The 14,738-nt window shown below is 44.6% G+C and overlaps 1 protein-coding gene across 2 annotated transcripts in view; it reads left to right on the forward strand.

Annotated features, from left to right (window-relative positions):
- The first annotated feature begins 4,550 nt into the window (after nucleotides 1-4,550).
- Nucleotides 4,551-14,738, forward strand: part of Atg16l1 (autophagy related 16 like 1) — a 35,345-nt gene continuing 25,157 nt past the window's right edge. For both annotated transcript variants that reach the window (XM_027397479.2, XM_027397480.2), the window contains exons 1-4: nucleotides 4,551-4,824; nucleotides 9,429-9,522; nucleotides 13,652-13,757; nucleotides 14,391-14,464. In XM_027397479.2, the coding sequence (XP_027253280.1) occupies nucleotides 4,710-4,824; nucleotides 9,429-9,522; nucleotides 13,652-13,757; nucleotides 14,391-14,464 (389 nt within the window). In that variant the 5' untranslated portion in view covers nucleotides 4,551-4,709. The remainder of the gene's footprint in view (nucleotides 4,825-9,428; nucleotides 9,523-13,651; nucleotides 13,758-14,390; nucleotides 14,465-14,738) is intronic.

Raw genomic sequence — 14,738 nt, forward strand, 5'->3', positions numbered from 1 at the left:
CTCCTCACCCATGCTCTGTAAGCAAGCCAATAAAACTCACTGCTTCACCCAGTTGGGTCTTTGTGGAATTATCGATGTGGTCTGTCATTGGTGACCTACCTGGGGAGTAGCTGCTTGTTCCTGTCTGCCTAGGAAAAGTCACCCAACATAGGCTTAGGGTAAGGATCTCCTGGAAGGTCTTAGCAGAAGAAATGACACCACTGGAAATCCATTATACAAAAGCAGGCGGTGCTTTGTCTCAGTGCAAGCAAACTTTCCACATAGAGCCTTAGTAAGTGGCGCTCCTTCCACTCTTGTGAGCGAATCTGTGCTCATTCTCATGTTGCTATAAGAGCTGGAGATATTTCATGTTCTGCTTACATCCATTATGGGCAGTCAGAACCCATTTCACACATGCCGCTTCCCAGCAAAGCATGCCGAATCCTGTAGACCCTCATTATTTACCAGAACAACGACAACAAAAATCTCTTCAGATCTGTTATCAGCCACTGCAAGATCCTGACAGCCCCATTTTCTGCTGATTTCTGTTACTAAATCTCTGGTCCATTTGTTTCCTTTAGAGCCTGTAAATGCACCAAGGCCTCCCCATCACTGCCAGGCCTTCCCATCACTGCCTGGGTGGCTGGCTCCTTAACTGCCGGATGCCCTCCCTACTGGCTAATGTGCAGATGAATTAGAGATTACTTAAATTTGTTCTCTAGCCCCGTGTGGTGGCTCATGCCTTTTTACTCAAGACTAGGAGGCAGAGGCAGCCTGATCTCCGTAAACTTAGGGCCAGGCTTGTTCAACATAGCAAGTTCCAGGACAGCAGAGCTGTACAGTGAGACCCTGTCTCGAAAGACAAAAATAAAATATAATAACATTTGTTTGCTCAAAGGGTTTCAGTGAGCTGTAATGCCAGCTGGACAAGAGATTAGCTAGATGAGCGAGTGGTTAAAAGCACAGTACTGGCCTCTGGCTGCCTGTATCTGAACCCAGGTCTAATTAACCAGGCTTGGTCAGGCAAGTTATTTAACCTCATCCGTAAATAAGGCTGACAATGCAAACTCTAGCTAATGACAGCCAAGTAGTGTTATTATGAGAAGTAAATGAGGTCTAATATGTGAGATGCTCACAAGAGTGCATAGATCACAGTCCTTCTGGAGCATTCCTGCTCTCATCATTAGCCACAGTGCTGAGCATGCTGCCACATGGTTAGTAAATAACTACATGGTCATTTGTGGAACCTATTCAAGCATAAATAGTATGTATATAATGTCTACCAATTAGAAAATGAACAGGAGGTACTGTGGTGGCTTGAATAGGAATGGCCCCCATAAGCTCATGTATTTGAATGCTTGATCATTTGGGAGTGGAGTGTCAATACTTGACAGGGATTAGGTGTGGCCTTACTGGAGGAAGTGTGCCCCTGGGGGTGGACTTTGGGGTTTTAAATGCTCAAGCTAGGTCAAGTGTCTCTCCTTCTTGCTGCTTGAGGATCCAGGTGTAGAACTCTCAGCTCCTCCAGCACCAACCACGTCTGCCTGCATGACACCTGCTCCCCACCATGGTGACAATGGATCAAACCTCTGAACTGTAAGCCAGCCCCATTAAATGCTTTCCTTTATAAGAGTTGTCATGGCCATGGGGTCTCTTCACAGCAATAGAACACTGACTTAGACAGGTACATAGATAAACAAAGACACCCATCGAAAGCTTGGAAAGGCTAAGATAGGACCAGGAGTATGAACCCAGCTTTAGCCACACAATGAGTCTGAGGCCAGCCTGGCCTACGTGAAACAGAAATGAGGCTGAGGGGAGATACCAGCATTGCAAGTAAAATAACACAAGAAATATATTTTTTTAAAGATTTATTTATTTATCTATTTATCATGTATACAGTTCGTGCCAGAAGAGGGCACCAGATCACATTACAGATGGTTGTGAGCCACCATGTGGTTGCTGGGAATTGAACTCAGAACCTCTAGAAGAACAGTCAGTGCTCTTAAAGGGACCAGCTCCCCATTTCAGCAGCCATAACAGCCAAACACATGCTTGTCTGACCTTGTCTTAGTCACTAAGGTCAGATGCCTGCCTCTTTTGGCAGCCATAACAGCCGAACATGTGCTTGTCTGACCTTGTCTTAGTCACAAGGAGGTCAGACCTCTGCCTCGTGTCAAGGAACCAATCAGAAGTTAGCAGGAGGTGCTATGCTTTATGGCTCTGGGTGTGCTTTACAGACAAGCACACAGCAAAGACTCGAAGAGCATAGCAACCACCCTGGGAGGGCCTATGGGCCATAACAACCAGTTGACCAATCAACACAGGGCAAGCCCTCCAAGCCTGGAGCCACACCAATCCTGAACCTGTGTGTACCCCTAAACACTCCCCTTACACTGCCCTATAAGCTCTCTATGCAGCCCCTTCGAGCTGTCTTTTCTAGCCATCCGCCATGGTGGGTGGATGAAAGACCCGAGCTAATATGGGGTTAGCTCGTTAAACAACAATAAAGCCTCATGCAGTTTGCATCAAGCTTTCGAATATGCCTGGTGATTGGGGTGACCGTGGTCCTGGGCTGAGATCCCGGAGGCCTGAGCTTTCCGGGGGTCTTACACTCTTAACCCCTGAGTCATCTCTCCAGCCCCACACAAGAAATATTAATATTGTTGTATTCTTCCTTCACTAAACTGTTTGCTGACCATCTACTACTTCAAAACTTGTAAGTCTTTGCTGGACCAGTAACAATAAGCAAAAATACACAGGGCTCTTGTTTCATGGAACTTACAACAGATGAGCTGGGGAAGTCAGCCCTCCATCAAGTAATGGCACTAATACCTGTGTGAAATGCCAAATGCAATGAAGGCTATGAGGAGATGTACACTTGTAAGAGGGAGATCTGACCTGGTCATTAAGAACTGTCCTCTGTGAAGAAGTGGCCACAGAGCATTAAATCCAAGATATCAGAAGGGAGGAGACAGCCCAATACTCTGTAGAGTGCGGGAGCACAGTAATGGAAGGGATAGTTCAGGATAGTTCAGGGTGGGCTAGCCAGAGCTGTGGTTAGGAAAGAGGATGGAGCAGAGCTTATCCCACTTAGTTTAGTAATTATCCATCATTCAACAAGTATCTATAGTGTCTGAGGAGTTAGGAATACTTCTTTTAAACAAGTAAGATCTATGCCATATACTGCAGTTTCTATGAGCAATTAACAATGAAGCTACAACAATTTGGACAATCTCTTAGGGTTGGAAAACCATCTCTAACTTTACACTATTATTAGTAATGCTGTGACAAACCATTTTTGCATATGGTCATGCATCAAAATATTATTTGACATAACTCCAAGTGAATGCTGCCTGGGCAAATTAGTAAAATTATCAGCACTATTTTAATTATACTCCTGTCAGAAAATCATCATGATTAGTTGTCAAGATTCAATGCCATGGTCTTTTGCAGTTGACCCCACCATTATAGTTGGAGATATTCCTGGTGAATTTCAGGATCTGTTTCTTCACTCCCTTCCCTGTAGGAGGAAATCACTTACATCTCTGATTCCTGTGGGTCCTTTCAGTGCCTCCTGAGTGACTTCTAATGGAGTGTCCTTACTACAGTTCTAGAAACTGACTGTTCTCCTCCTCTGATCCATGTTTGTTCTGTTCCTACCAGTCTATGAAGGATGCTATTAGAAGATCCTCTGACATGTCTTCTCCCTTCTGTCCACCATAACTTGGGAGAGGAAAAGGGACGCCTTACTCCATGAATTGTGCTGCCCACCTCCTTTTCATAAAAATGTCAATAAAATCCCCAACAGAGACACCTTTGCAACAGCCCACTCCCCTTTCTTTAGAATGTTTGCTTTGCTAAACTTCTGCTTAAACTGTCTCTCTCAACTGACTTATTTACTTTGACAGTATAGGAACCAAAAGACCAAAAGGATGGTTTGAGTCCAGGGGTTGGTGGCGCTCGTCTTTAATCCCAGCACTGAGGAGGCAGAGGCAGGCGGATCTCTGTGAGTTCGAGGCCAGCCTGGTCTACAGAGTGCCAGGCTCCAAAGCCACAGGGAAACCCTGTCTCGAAAAACCAAAAAACAAACAAACAAACAAACAAAAAGATAGACTTGCCATGCATCTGAGTCAGAAATTACATTACATAGCTTTTCACAATCCTGTTTAGTCCCATTACTGTTCCTATTTTACAGGTTAGGCAACTAGTCACTCAACATTCAGCTACTCGGAGAGGAGTGGCCCCCACTTCTGAGCTGAAATGAGGAAAAAGGAGGGAGACCAAGAAAGGAAAATATATATATATATATTTTCATATATATATATATATATATATATATAATATATAGGAAAACAGACACTGGAGGACAAAACAGTCCCTTTCCTGTCTCCTTCCGCGCATCCAGGGCGCCCCACAGCGGCAGTTTCTCATCACCGACGCTTCCGGCTTTAAGGTTGCGTCATTTCAGAGCGTCCCGCGACGTCTCCCGCCGCGAGCTTGCGCGCAGCCTCCGACGTCCAGCCACGAGGCGGGCCTTCCGGCCCCCTCCAAAGTCATTTCCTGCGGGGACCGGAAGGCCGTCCCGGATAGCCTCAGGGGTCCCCTGTGAGTGGCGGTGAGGTTCCGGCGGCCGGCCCCCTGCGCCCGCCGCCCGCTGCACGCCGCAGCCCGCGGTTCCCAGTGGCGGCGCGGATCGGCGGCCTGGAGGCGCCGGGGCAGCGTTCGGCATGTCGTCGGGCCTCCGCGCCGCTGACTTTCCCCGCTGGAAGCGCCACATCGCGGAGGAACTGAGGCGCCGGGACCGGCTGCAGAGGCAGGCGTTCGAGGAGATCATCCTGCAGTGTGAGCCGCGCACGGGCCCGGGCTGGAGTGGAGCGCGCGCGCGGGAACCCCAGGCCGGGCCCCGGCTCGGCCCGCGCGCGTGGCGGCCCCGGCCCGCGCCCCGAGCCCCTGCAGCGCTCTCCTTCCTTCTTTGACTTAAGCCTTGGGTGGGATCCTGGAGGTTCCACTTCCACTTTCTTTCCGCGGGCATCGTCTGTGGTCGTGAATCACGACTGTCCACTCGGTGCTCGTGCTCACTTAGGTAGTCGGGCTCCAGAAACATTCTGTTTAGGGGATCAAGTTCGAGACAGACAACGACTTTAAACAGTAACCTGAGAGATTAACGTTCTCTTCGGAGTACTGTGGAACGAATGGTCTTTGATTTCTCAGGCTTCTCCATTTTCTTTCTTCCTTTTTTTTTTTTTTTTTTACACACATTTTGAATCTTACGGTTTGTCCGTTGGATCATAGCCTCTTCTATTATTGGAAGCCTTAGGCCAGAAAGAAGTGGTTTTTCTTCGTTGCTCTTTACGATTTTAAAAATCAAAAGTATCTTTTGAGTTCCTGAGGCGCAGGTATCATGAGCATTTTCGTGCTTCGTGTCCCCAGTTTTGCCAGTCTGTTTGACGTTTGAGCGAAGACTTCGGTCCTAAGTTCCCATCTGCTTCCTGAGTTAACCTGGGCAAAGTCTTCCTAAGTAATGGTTCTGATTTGTACACATGTTTGAATACTTTGTTAAATAATCGGCATGTGTCATTTCATCTTAAACTCTACAAAGCACCAATCCAACAGTGATTAAGTGTGAATTAATGCTGTGGCTGGGATTCAGTCTTAGTTTTAAGACACTTAATTTGCATTTGCTCTTGTTGGATCTCCCAAGAAATGGGAGATCCTCTCTCTTTCTCTGCACTTAGCTGCTTTAAAAGGTGCGAAGGAAGAGGGTGCTGTGAATCTGCAGCGTTAATCCCTTGTGCTCTGGGAGAGCAATGGCTATTTCTGTAGCCTAGGAAGTCACTTCTTACTCAAAATGTGATTGATTCCCTTACACATTTGATGGTTGCAGTTCCTGCTTCTTTAGAAGCTAATGTACTTCAAGACTGGAGAGATGCCTTAGTGGCACTGGCTTCTCTTCTAAAGGACCTGGGCTCAAGCCCCAGCTCTCACACAGTAGCTCACAACTGTTTGTAAGCCCAGTCCCAGGGGAGCATAATGCCTTCCTCTGGTGTCCATGGGCACCAAGCATAAAGGCAGTAAACAGATGTATACTTGCAGGCAAAACACCTATACACATAAAACAAAGTTAGGGGTATTTATTTATTTGTTTGTTTGTTTGTTTTTCAAGATAGGGTTTCTCTTTGGCTTTTGGAGGCTGTCCTGGAACTAGCTCTTTTAGAGCAGGTTAGTCTCGAACTCACAAAGATCCAACTGCCTCTGCTTCCCGAGTGCTGGGATTAAAGATGTGCGCCACCAACACCCGGCTTTGTGTTTTTTTTTGGGGAGGGGGGCGTATTTTTTAAAGACGATATTGTACTTCAAAATCAAATTGCCTTGTAGGCCTCATTAGCTCTTTACTGACCTTTTTACTTCTCTGGTTTGATGTGTCTTTAAAATGGGGGTGAACATTTGCCCTGCCTGCTTCATAAAAAACAGTATAGTGTCTGTAAGGGCTTTAAAAGCCATCTGTATGGTAAAACATAATTGTCAGGTGCAAATAATCTGGGACACAACTTGAATCATTTTTTTAATTTCAAAACTGGTGGGTAGGAGAGGGCAGAAGCATCTGAACAATCAGATTTGGGTTGTGAGCCTAGCTTTTAACTGCTGAGCCGTCTCCGAAGCCCAGGAAGGGCAGTGTTATAAATAATGAAGATTCCAAATTGAGATGAATTCCAGGTCCTTAAATAATGCTGTCTACTTGGAGCAGGGGAAGCTGGGATATCCCAACAACAAAGAGAAGAAAAGACATTTCTTTTATTTTTAGATTTTGGAGCATGGGATCTCTGAGTTTGCTAGGTTAGTGAATATAGTAAATAGAATAGAAAGCTATAATTTCGGAAGTTAATCCTATTGTCCCACCCTACCTTGGGCTGTTATATACTAGTGTTTGTCAGTTTAGGGAAAGTACAGGATCTGATCCTATTGAAAGAATATATCTTTAGTCAGACAAGTAATGGCTCTTGGGGCCAAGGGAAGTGAAAACAATATGAGAGACTTGGAGCAGGTTAGACAGACAGCCTTTGCTTGTTTAACCCTTTCCTTTCTTTATAGGCCGGGGCATTGGGCATATTTTTTCCACTTTGACTCTGACCTTGTTCATTCTAGCCTTCTCAAGCCTGTCAGTTCTGACCGTCCACCTGTGTTTCCTGTGTAGTCCCTGTCTGAGCCTGAGAGAAACATGAAAAGAGGCCTTGATGAAGGAGTCCTCTTACATGCCTTGTGTCCTTTAACAGACCTACCTACTGTTATCACAGAGTGTCTGTCTGTGGTGAATCTAAGTGGAACCAGAGTTTAAATCCCTCCTTTTGTCATCATCCTAAATGTAATCAAATGTAGGAAGAAGTTTCCTGGACTTCCGTTGTCAAGGAGAAATGGGACTGCCATCGAGTCTGACTTTTGTTGTGTTGATTTGTAATTACCCTGCTTCATAGGTCTACACAGTTGCCTTGTTCAATTTCTTGTTCTGTATGTCAAGATTGGAACTGAGGTGGTGCTTTACTTTTTGAGACTGGGTCTCTTTTTTAACCCAGACTGGCTTCCAACCCAGATCCTCTTTTAAGCCTAAGTGTGCTGAGATTAGAGGCATTGCCCCTGACTCAGAGCTGTCCTTTGATGTGCTGAGCTGTGTCTCCTGTTTGTCCTCTAACATAAGAAAGTTTTTTTTTGTTTCAAATTATCAAGCGAGAAAAAAAATTTTTTTGGCCATACTTTGGCCTCAAGCCCAGAGACTTAAACATGTTAGACTAGTTAATACTCTACCACTGAACTATACCTCAGTGCATATGGACAAGAAAACTTTTCAAATGAAATGAAGTTGCTACGAATTCGCTCTCTACCCACTCATCAGATAACTAGGAAAAAACTAGATTCCAGGAAAGAGAATCTTTTTTTTTTCCCCCTGATACAGGCCATAAATTTATTTATTCAATTTTTTGGCTTGTTTTTTTTTTGGGGGGGGTTATCTATTTTATTTCTTTTTAAATTTTATTACAGAGATTTTTTTTATTTTTTATTTTTTTTGGTTTTTCAAGACAGAGTTTCTCTGTGGCTTTGGAGGCTGTCCTGGAAGTAGCTCTTGTAGTCCAGGCTGGTCTCAAACTCACAGAGATCCTCCTGCCTCTGCTTCCTGGGTGCTGGGATTAAAGGCGTGCGCCACCAGCGTCCGGCTTTTTGAGATGTCTTTTTTCTTATTTTTTTTTTTATTAATTTAATTTTTACATTCCAATCCCAGTTCCCCCTCCCTCCTCTTCTCCAGCTCCCCCCTCCTTCCCCTCCCATCTGCTCCTTGGGAGAAGGTAAGGCCTCCCCTAGGAAGTCTGCTGAGTCTGTCCCATCATCTCGTTGAGGCAGGAGGAAAGAGAATCTTAAACTTTGTCATCTCACCTCCCAGTTGTTTATTTTGCATGGCTCCACGTTAATAGATTGGCCATGTTTCCTTGCTGTTGATTTGCTTTTTATTATAGGACTGTAGACTTTGACGTTTTGTAGAGAGATCACCCCATTTCTGTGCCTTCAGAGCCCCCTCAATCACACCTTATTGGACTGTGCCTTTTGTCCCTGACTGCGTCTTTCAAGCCCTGTCTGTTCTTTTGAGTTTCTTTACTATTTGCCATCTCATATGGGCAGAAAGACTGTTTATTGCCAAAGTCTTCCCTACAGTGTTCTGAGACAAACCTCCATCCAATTGCCTGAGCAAGAAGCCTCACAGGAGACTTTGACATCTTTCTAATTCATATATTTTTCTTGTAGCTGCTTGCTTTTACAGTCTCTTATTTCATCACTGTCAGTAAGAAGTCTAAATATTTCACCTCAAGCCTTTAATCCCAACTCTCGGGAGGCAGAGGCAGGCAGATCTCTTAAGTTTGAAAACTGCCTGGCCTACAAAGCAAGTTCCAGGACAGCCAGGGCTACATAGGGAAACCCTGTCTCGAAAAAAACAGCAAGTAAATAAAGTCTAAATATTTTATCCTTATTTTTCCTGTGTTGGGCTCTAATCTTTCTTTACAGACCATTAGACTTTCTGTTTTTCCCAGTACCCTGATCTAAAAAGTATTTAAATTCATCAGTACAGTAAGTTTCTATAACACCTAGCATTTCATTTTGCTATGATGCCTGAGGCGGAAAGCAATAACCTTGGAGCTAGAATGCAATTTTAATTGTCTATAGGGGTCATTCTTACAGCTGTGTATCCATGAATGTCTGTAGTTGGGCTTCACAAGCTTAGGCCAAGAAGCACCTGAGGAATTGAGTTCCTAGACTGTTACACATGACCAAGCCTACTGCAAACATAGTTTGTCGCCCCCTAATAATGATGACACATGCCCAGGGCATCTAGTACTTTTTTGGTTCTGAGCTTTGTAAGTTATATGCATGGTGCAATAATAGCTTTTTTCTTTATATATATATAGATACCAAGTTGCTGGAAAAGTCAGATCTTCATTCAGTATTGGCCCAGAAACTACAAGCTGAAAAGCATGACATACCAAACAGGCACGAGATAAGGTATTTGGAAACAAACTTATATTGTACATTTTAAGCTTGTCTTACTGTTCTCTCTATTTATTTATTTGTTTGTTTGTTTATTTATTTATTTATTTTTGAGGCAAAGCCTCACACTACAGCCCAGCTAGTCTTGAGCTTGTAGCCATCCTTCTTCCGCCTCCCAGTTGCTGAGATTACAGGGGTGCAGCAGCATGCCCTGCTCAGTGAGCACTTTCTAAAGCAAACACTTGTTTTCTAACCTAATTTTTCTCAATTCCCTTCAAATAAAAATGCCTAAAGTCATGTAACTAAAGTGGTTGTTCAGGAGATATGCATACTCACCCCTAGAAACCTTACCAGTATGGTTTTATCCTGTTGAGAAACTTCTCAAGGTCTGTTCACATGGTACCTATTTCAGTCTCACTTCTAATCCACTGGGTTCTCGTTTTTTGAATAATCAGAAAAAAGGGCTAGTTCCGGTGTTGCACACCTGTAATTCCAGCACTTGGGAGGCAGAGGCGGGCAGGCTAGCAACATAGTGTGAACCAGCCTTTAAAAAAAAGTTGAGCCGGGCATTGGTGGTGCACACCTTTAATCTCAGCACTCGGGAGGATCTCTGTGAGTTCGAGGCCAGCCTGGTCTCCAGAGCAAGTGCCAGGATAGGCTCCAAAGCCACAGAGAAACCCTGTCTCGAAAAACCAAAAAAAAAAAAAGGTTGAATGATCAGAACCAACTGGGTTCCTAAGTAGTCTTCTAGGGCCTTGTTAAAACAGGATTAACTGGCAAATAAACACAGATTGCTTTTTATTATAGTACTGGTCTGTTTGATCCTTTTTTAGCCTAGTGTTTTCAGCTTTAGCTTGTGAAATTAAGTTAGCAAGTTCCAACAGGTTGTTATTTTTCTTTTGAGAATTTGATTGGGAAAGTAGCAGTATATGTTCATGTGGGGTATTTGATTGTTTACTGGACTCTAATGAAAAGCCATACTCTAGTGCAGATGGGGTTCAGAGTCTTTCTGTCTTCTCCATAGTGTCTGAGATGTATGCATAGTTGATGGCTAATATGGGAACAGTACCCATTATTAATCAAAAATCTACAGTCTTTTTGCATGTTGACACCTAGCAATTGTTAAAAACAAGGTAGCTAACTTAAGGTTTTAAAAACAAAACTAGAAATGGTAAGTGTGGCTTACCATTTACTTCTGCCTGTAAATGCATCTTCCCCATAGCCTTCTGTCCATCTCTCAAGATGGTCTTCTGGGAAGTGACAGAGTGGGCAAAATCCTAGAGAACAGGTGGAGCTGCCCGGCTTCCTTTCTGTGTTTTACTTAATCACAGTTCAGGTGATCCTGCCTGTGTGACCTGAAGACGCTTCTGTAGTGTTTAAGATACTAGTTACAATGATCTGGTTAGTTACAGGAAATGTGACTTTACCTTCTTGTTCATCTAAATTCATTCAGTTAAAAGATTGTATTTCTGTCTGGGTGTAAGCACTTGTGAGTCTGTCCATTGGTGTACATTTATTTTGCTACCACTTTTTATTCCTGAACTATGGTTAGAGTCTCTTTTACTTTAGATTTGTGACTAGTGTGTCCAGGCATTGGGGTTGCAAAGGTGAGAGTTAAGAGTTCACTTTGTGGGGTCAGAAACTAAGCCAGAGACCAGCACAAAGGGATGTCTCCTTGGAAGTGTGTTGAGTGTTCACAGAAGGTATCGGACCCTTTGTTTTGTTGTGAGTAGGAGGAAGTCACTGGTCCCAGAGCAGGGGAGTGGCCTGGCCCTTCTTGCCTTGTTCCTAGCAGTTCTGATGGGAGCTGTGTCTATCTGTATGGAAAGTTCCCCTCAGCCTGCTGTTCTTGTCTGCAGTTAGCCATCCTAGGGAGTCCTCCCTGTTATTCTTTTAAACCCCTCCCAGCCTTGTGTGAGGAATGACTTAATTTTCTTACTGCCTTGATGTCAGGAGCCTTTCTTTTGAATTCCAGTTTATAGGTTAGGAGTGTATTTGATGCTTTGCATAACCCATGCTGCTTTGCATTTAGAGAACAGGATTTGGTGAAATACTTTCTAATCACTCAAAGTCATTACAAATGGTTTTATATGGGGTGTTCTACTTTTTGACTGCTGTTGTCTACTTCTTGGACTAAGATTACGGAAAGTATCCAGTTACTTAAAAGGGTGAGATGAATGAATATTTATGCTTAAGATAGATGATAAAAATCCAAGTATAGGTGAAGTATGAATTGCAAGATGTTACTTTGCTGTTCCAAAACAGGACTTCTCTGTTTAGCCCTGGCTGTCCTAAAACTCAGTGTGTAGACCAGGCTAGCCTTGAACTCAGATCCTACCGCCTCTGCTGGGACTAAAGACTCACACCACACGCCCAGCTTACTATGCTGTTCTTTGTCATCACCCCTCCCCCCTTTCCACTGTAGCCTAAGTCTTAAAGAGCAGACTGTTCTCCCTTTAAGTGTGGATGTTCTAGTCACTGTCCAGCCTTCTTCCTTTTTCCTATCACTTTTTCCAGTTCACAGTCACCTACTAATAGCTCTTGCCAACACCCTTCCCTTGAACCATAAATCTCCAATTGTTGTCAACCGGAGTTTTGCAGAATCTCTGAAATAAAAGTGTTTATTAGTCCAGTGCAGATGCTGGCCAAAAAATAAAGAGTCAGAACCTGGGACACTGGTCCTTCCGATACTGGGAGCAGAGCTAGGTAGCCCTCGGTAAAAGTGTATAGTCACAGCACCTGATCAGAGCTATTGGCAGTTTTGTTTGCTTTCCCTTGAGCTTTGGAGATCTTTGGGACTGGTAGGAGTTCCTTGAGGAAAAATGGTTACTTTTGGATCTGCTTGGGTTTGAGTCCAGAGTTCTCTGAACAGGGTTTGGAGATCCATTGTGATGGGATTTAAGTCTGCGTTTCCACATAGTTTGTTTTGCCGGCAGCTGTTAACTGATTAACTTCCTTGATTTCTGCCCCTCCACCTTTCTGCCTTTGTAATTTAGAGCCTCTCACTGTTTTTCGTCATAGTGTTGTTTCTCAGATACTGTCAAATATCTGACAAAGTTCCCAAAACAAATTATTGTTGGGGTGGCCTATACTCCTGTAGCATTGTGCACTTCTGTGTGCTGACCTTACCTGTGTGCACCTTCGGTGCAGATGTCCATCACAGTCCTTCTGTCCTCGCCTAGACCTATTCCTCCCCAGTCTTGCCATACAATTAATTGATGATACCTGGCTTGCTGTTTGCTCAGGCCCAAAGCCCTGAGTCATCTTTTACTCCTGCCAGTCTTTTATTTCACACATCCAAGTACTGTAAGCACCCGTCAGAATCCACTGGCACCCCGTGGTCTGAGCTACTTTGCCCAGAAGGGTTATTCAGTGTCTGCTAATTGGTCTCACTGTTTCTGCTCCTGTCTTAGCACCTCCTCCCCACCCCAGACTGGTAAAACCTTTCAGCAGTGAGCAAATGCCACCCCACAGTCCCCAGGGAAGTGGCAGGAAGGCTCAGCATAACCTTACTTTCTGAGTCTTGGTTCTTGTTCCTCTTCACTGTCTCCCAGGTCTGTAGTATGCTCCCCTCTCCACTCAGAGGATCCTTCTCCAGGTAGGGGTGAGCACGTGGCTGGCCCTTCATTTCTTTCGGGTCACCGTAGGGAAGTCCTGCTTCCTCGTGCTAAATAAAATAGGACTTTCCTTCCTTGGTTTGTATTTCCTTTGTAGCATTTAACATCACACATGCTTTTTATTGATTGTTAGATGACTGAAGACAGAGCTCTGTACCCCCTCTGCCTTTCTCGTCAGAACCAGCAGTACCCAGCACAGGGCTGGAATGCAGATATTGCGGATGAGTGGGTGTGTTGGCTGTGTGGGTGTGTTGGCTATTCACCTACACTTAATTCAGGAGCCCAGCCTTTGCTCCTGATCTGACTGGTTGCTGTGGTTGTTTGGTTTACCATCACCAATGGGGCTTTGTTCCCATAGTGGCTCAAGATTTGCCACTGTTTCAGATGCCAAAATGGTTTGGTAGATTGGCAGGTTTAAATTCTTGAGTTAGTGCCCCATTGCCTAGTGGGAAAGGTCTGGAGTATGATACTTAATTTCTCTCTCCTTTTTCACATGTTGCCTTCATGTGGCTGGTGGTGATTTTTAGTCCTGGACACGATGGTGCGTGGAATGATAGTCAGCTACAAGAAATGGCCCAGCTGAGGATTAAACACCAGGAAGAGCTGACAGAACTGCACAAGAAACGTGGGGAGGTAAAGAAAGCCCATTTGCTCTTTTCAGGACCTTCTTGGTAAAGGCAAGAAAAGCAGGCACTTTCTAATTTGACATCACAAATTCCATGAGGCAGGGTGGAAGGTGGGGGCATGGGACAGGACACAACAAAGGAAATCCATCAATCAGCATGAGGTCCAGAAGCAGGAGTTGAGCCACAGCCAGACCACTGCTCTAACAGCAGCATAGGAGAAATGGTAGGGAAGTCTTCAAGAGCAAAAGGGTTACTATGTGACTCCCTAAAGGTCTTTCTGGTGCATCAGTTTTTGAGTGTGAACCCTGAAATATCAGTCACTGAGGTTGAGTGCCTTACCCTAGTTTTTGGTCTTCCATAGGACAGCTCTGGATGAGAAAATACCTTTACTGTGTTCAGCTGAGTCAGTCACAAGGTGGAGGGTATCCTCTGCACAAATGTCCTGGCCAAGATTGTAAGAGGCACCAGACAGCCCCAAAGGCCCTTCTGCCTGCTTGCAACCATCTCCTTTTCCCTTCTTAACTTTACCTAGCCCACAGGCACCACTTCTTTCTTAAAAATAAAGGAAATAGTAACCCACTGTGTGGCTTGTGGTTGAGATTCAACGGCCTCTTATTTATGAGAGTCTTCTGTCTCCCAGTTAGCTCAGTTGGTGATTGACCTGAATAACCAAATGCAGCAGAAGGACAGGGAGATGCAGATGAATGAAGCAAAGTAAGTAGAGACTGTGTCTCCTGGGGTCTGCTGTTGGCTTACACATTGGTTTTGCTGCTCTACCGTGAGCAGGGCTGGTGGCAAGCAGTAGCCATGCTGCTCTCCGCAGGAATTTTATTGCTGCATTGCTTGCAATCTGGAGTTCTTTTCTAAGTGAAGCAAGGGCAGTGCCCTGGTGCTTTTATGTGCTGGATATCTGCCTAAGGAAGTAATGATGGCCCTTGCAAGTGAATGTTCCGGAGGCATTCTCAGTTCTGCACGGCCACTATGTGTG

Source organism: Cricetulus griseus, chromosome 2 (genome assembly GCF_003668045.3).
Source record: "Cricetulus griseus strain 17A/GY chromosome 2, alternate assembly CriGri-PICRH-1.0, whole genome shotgun sequence".
NCBI classification, from domain to species: Eukaryota; Metazoa; Chordata; class Mammalia; order Rodentia; family Cricetidae; genus Cricetulus; species Cricetulus griseus.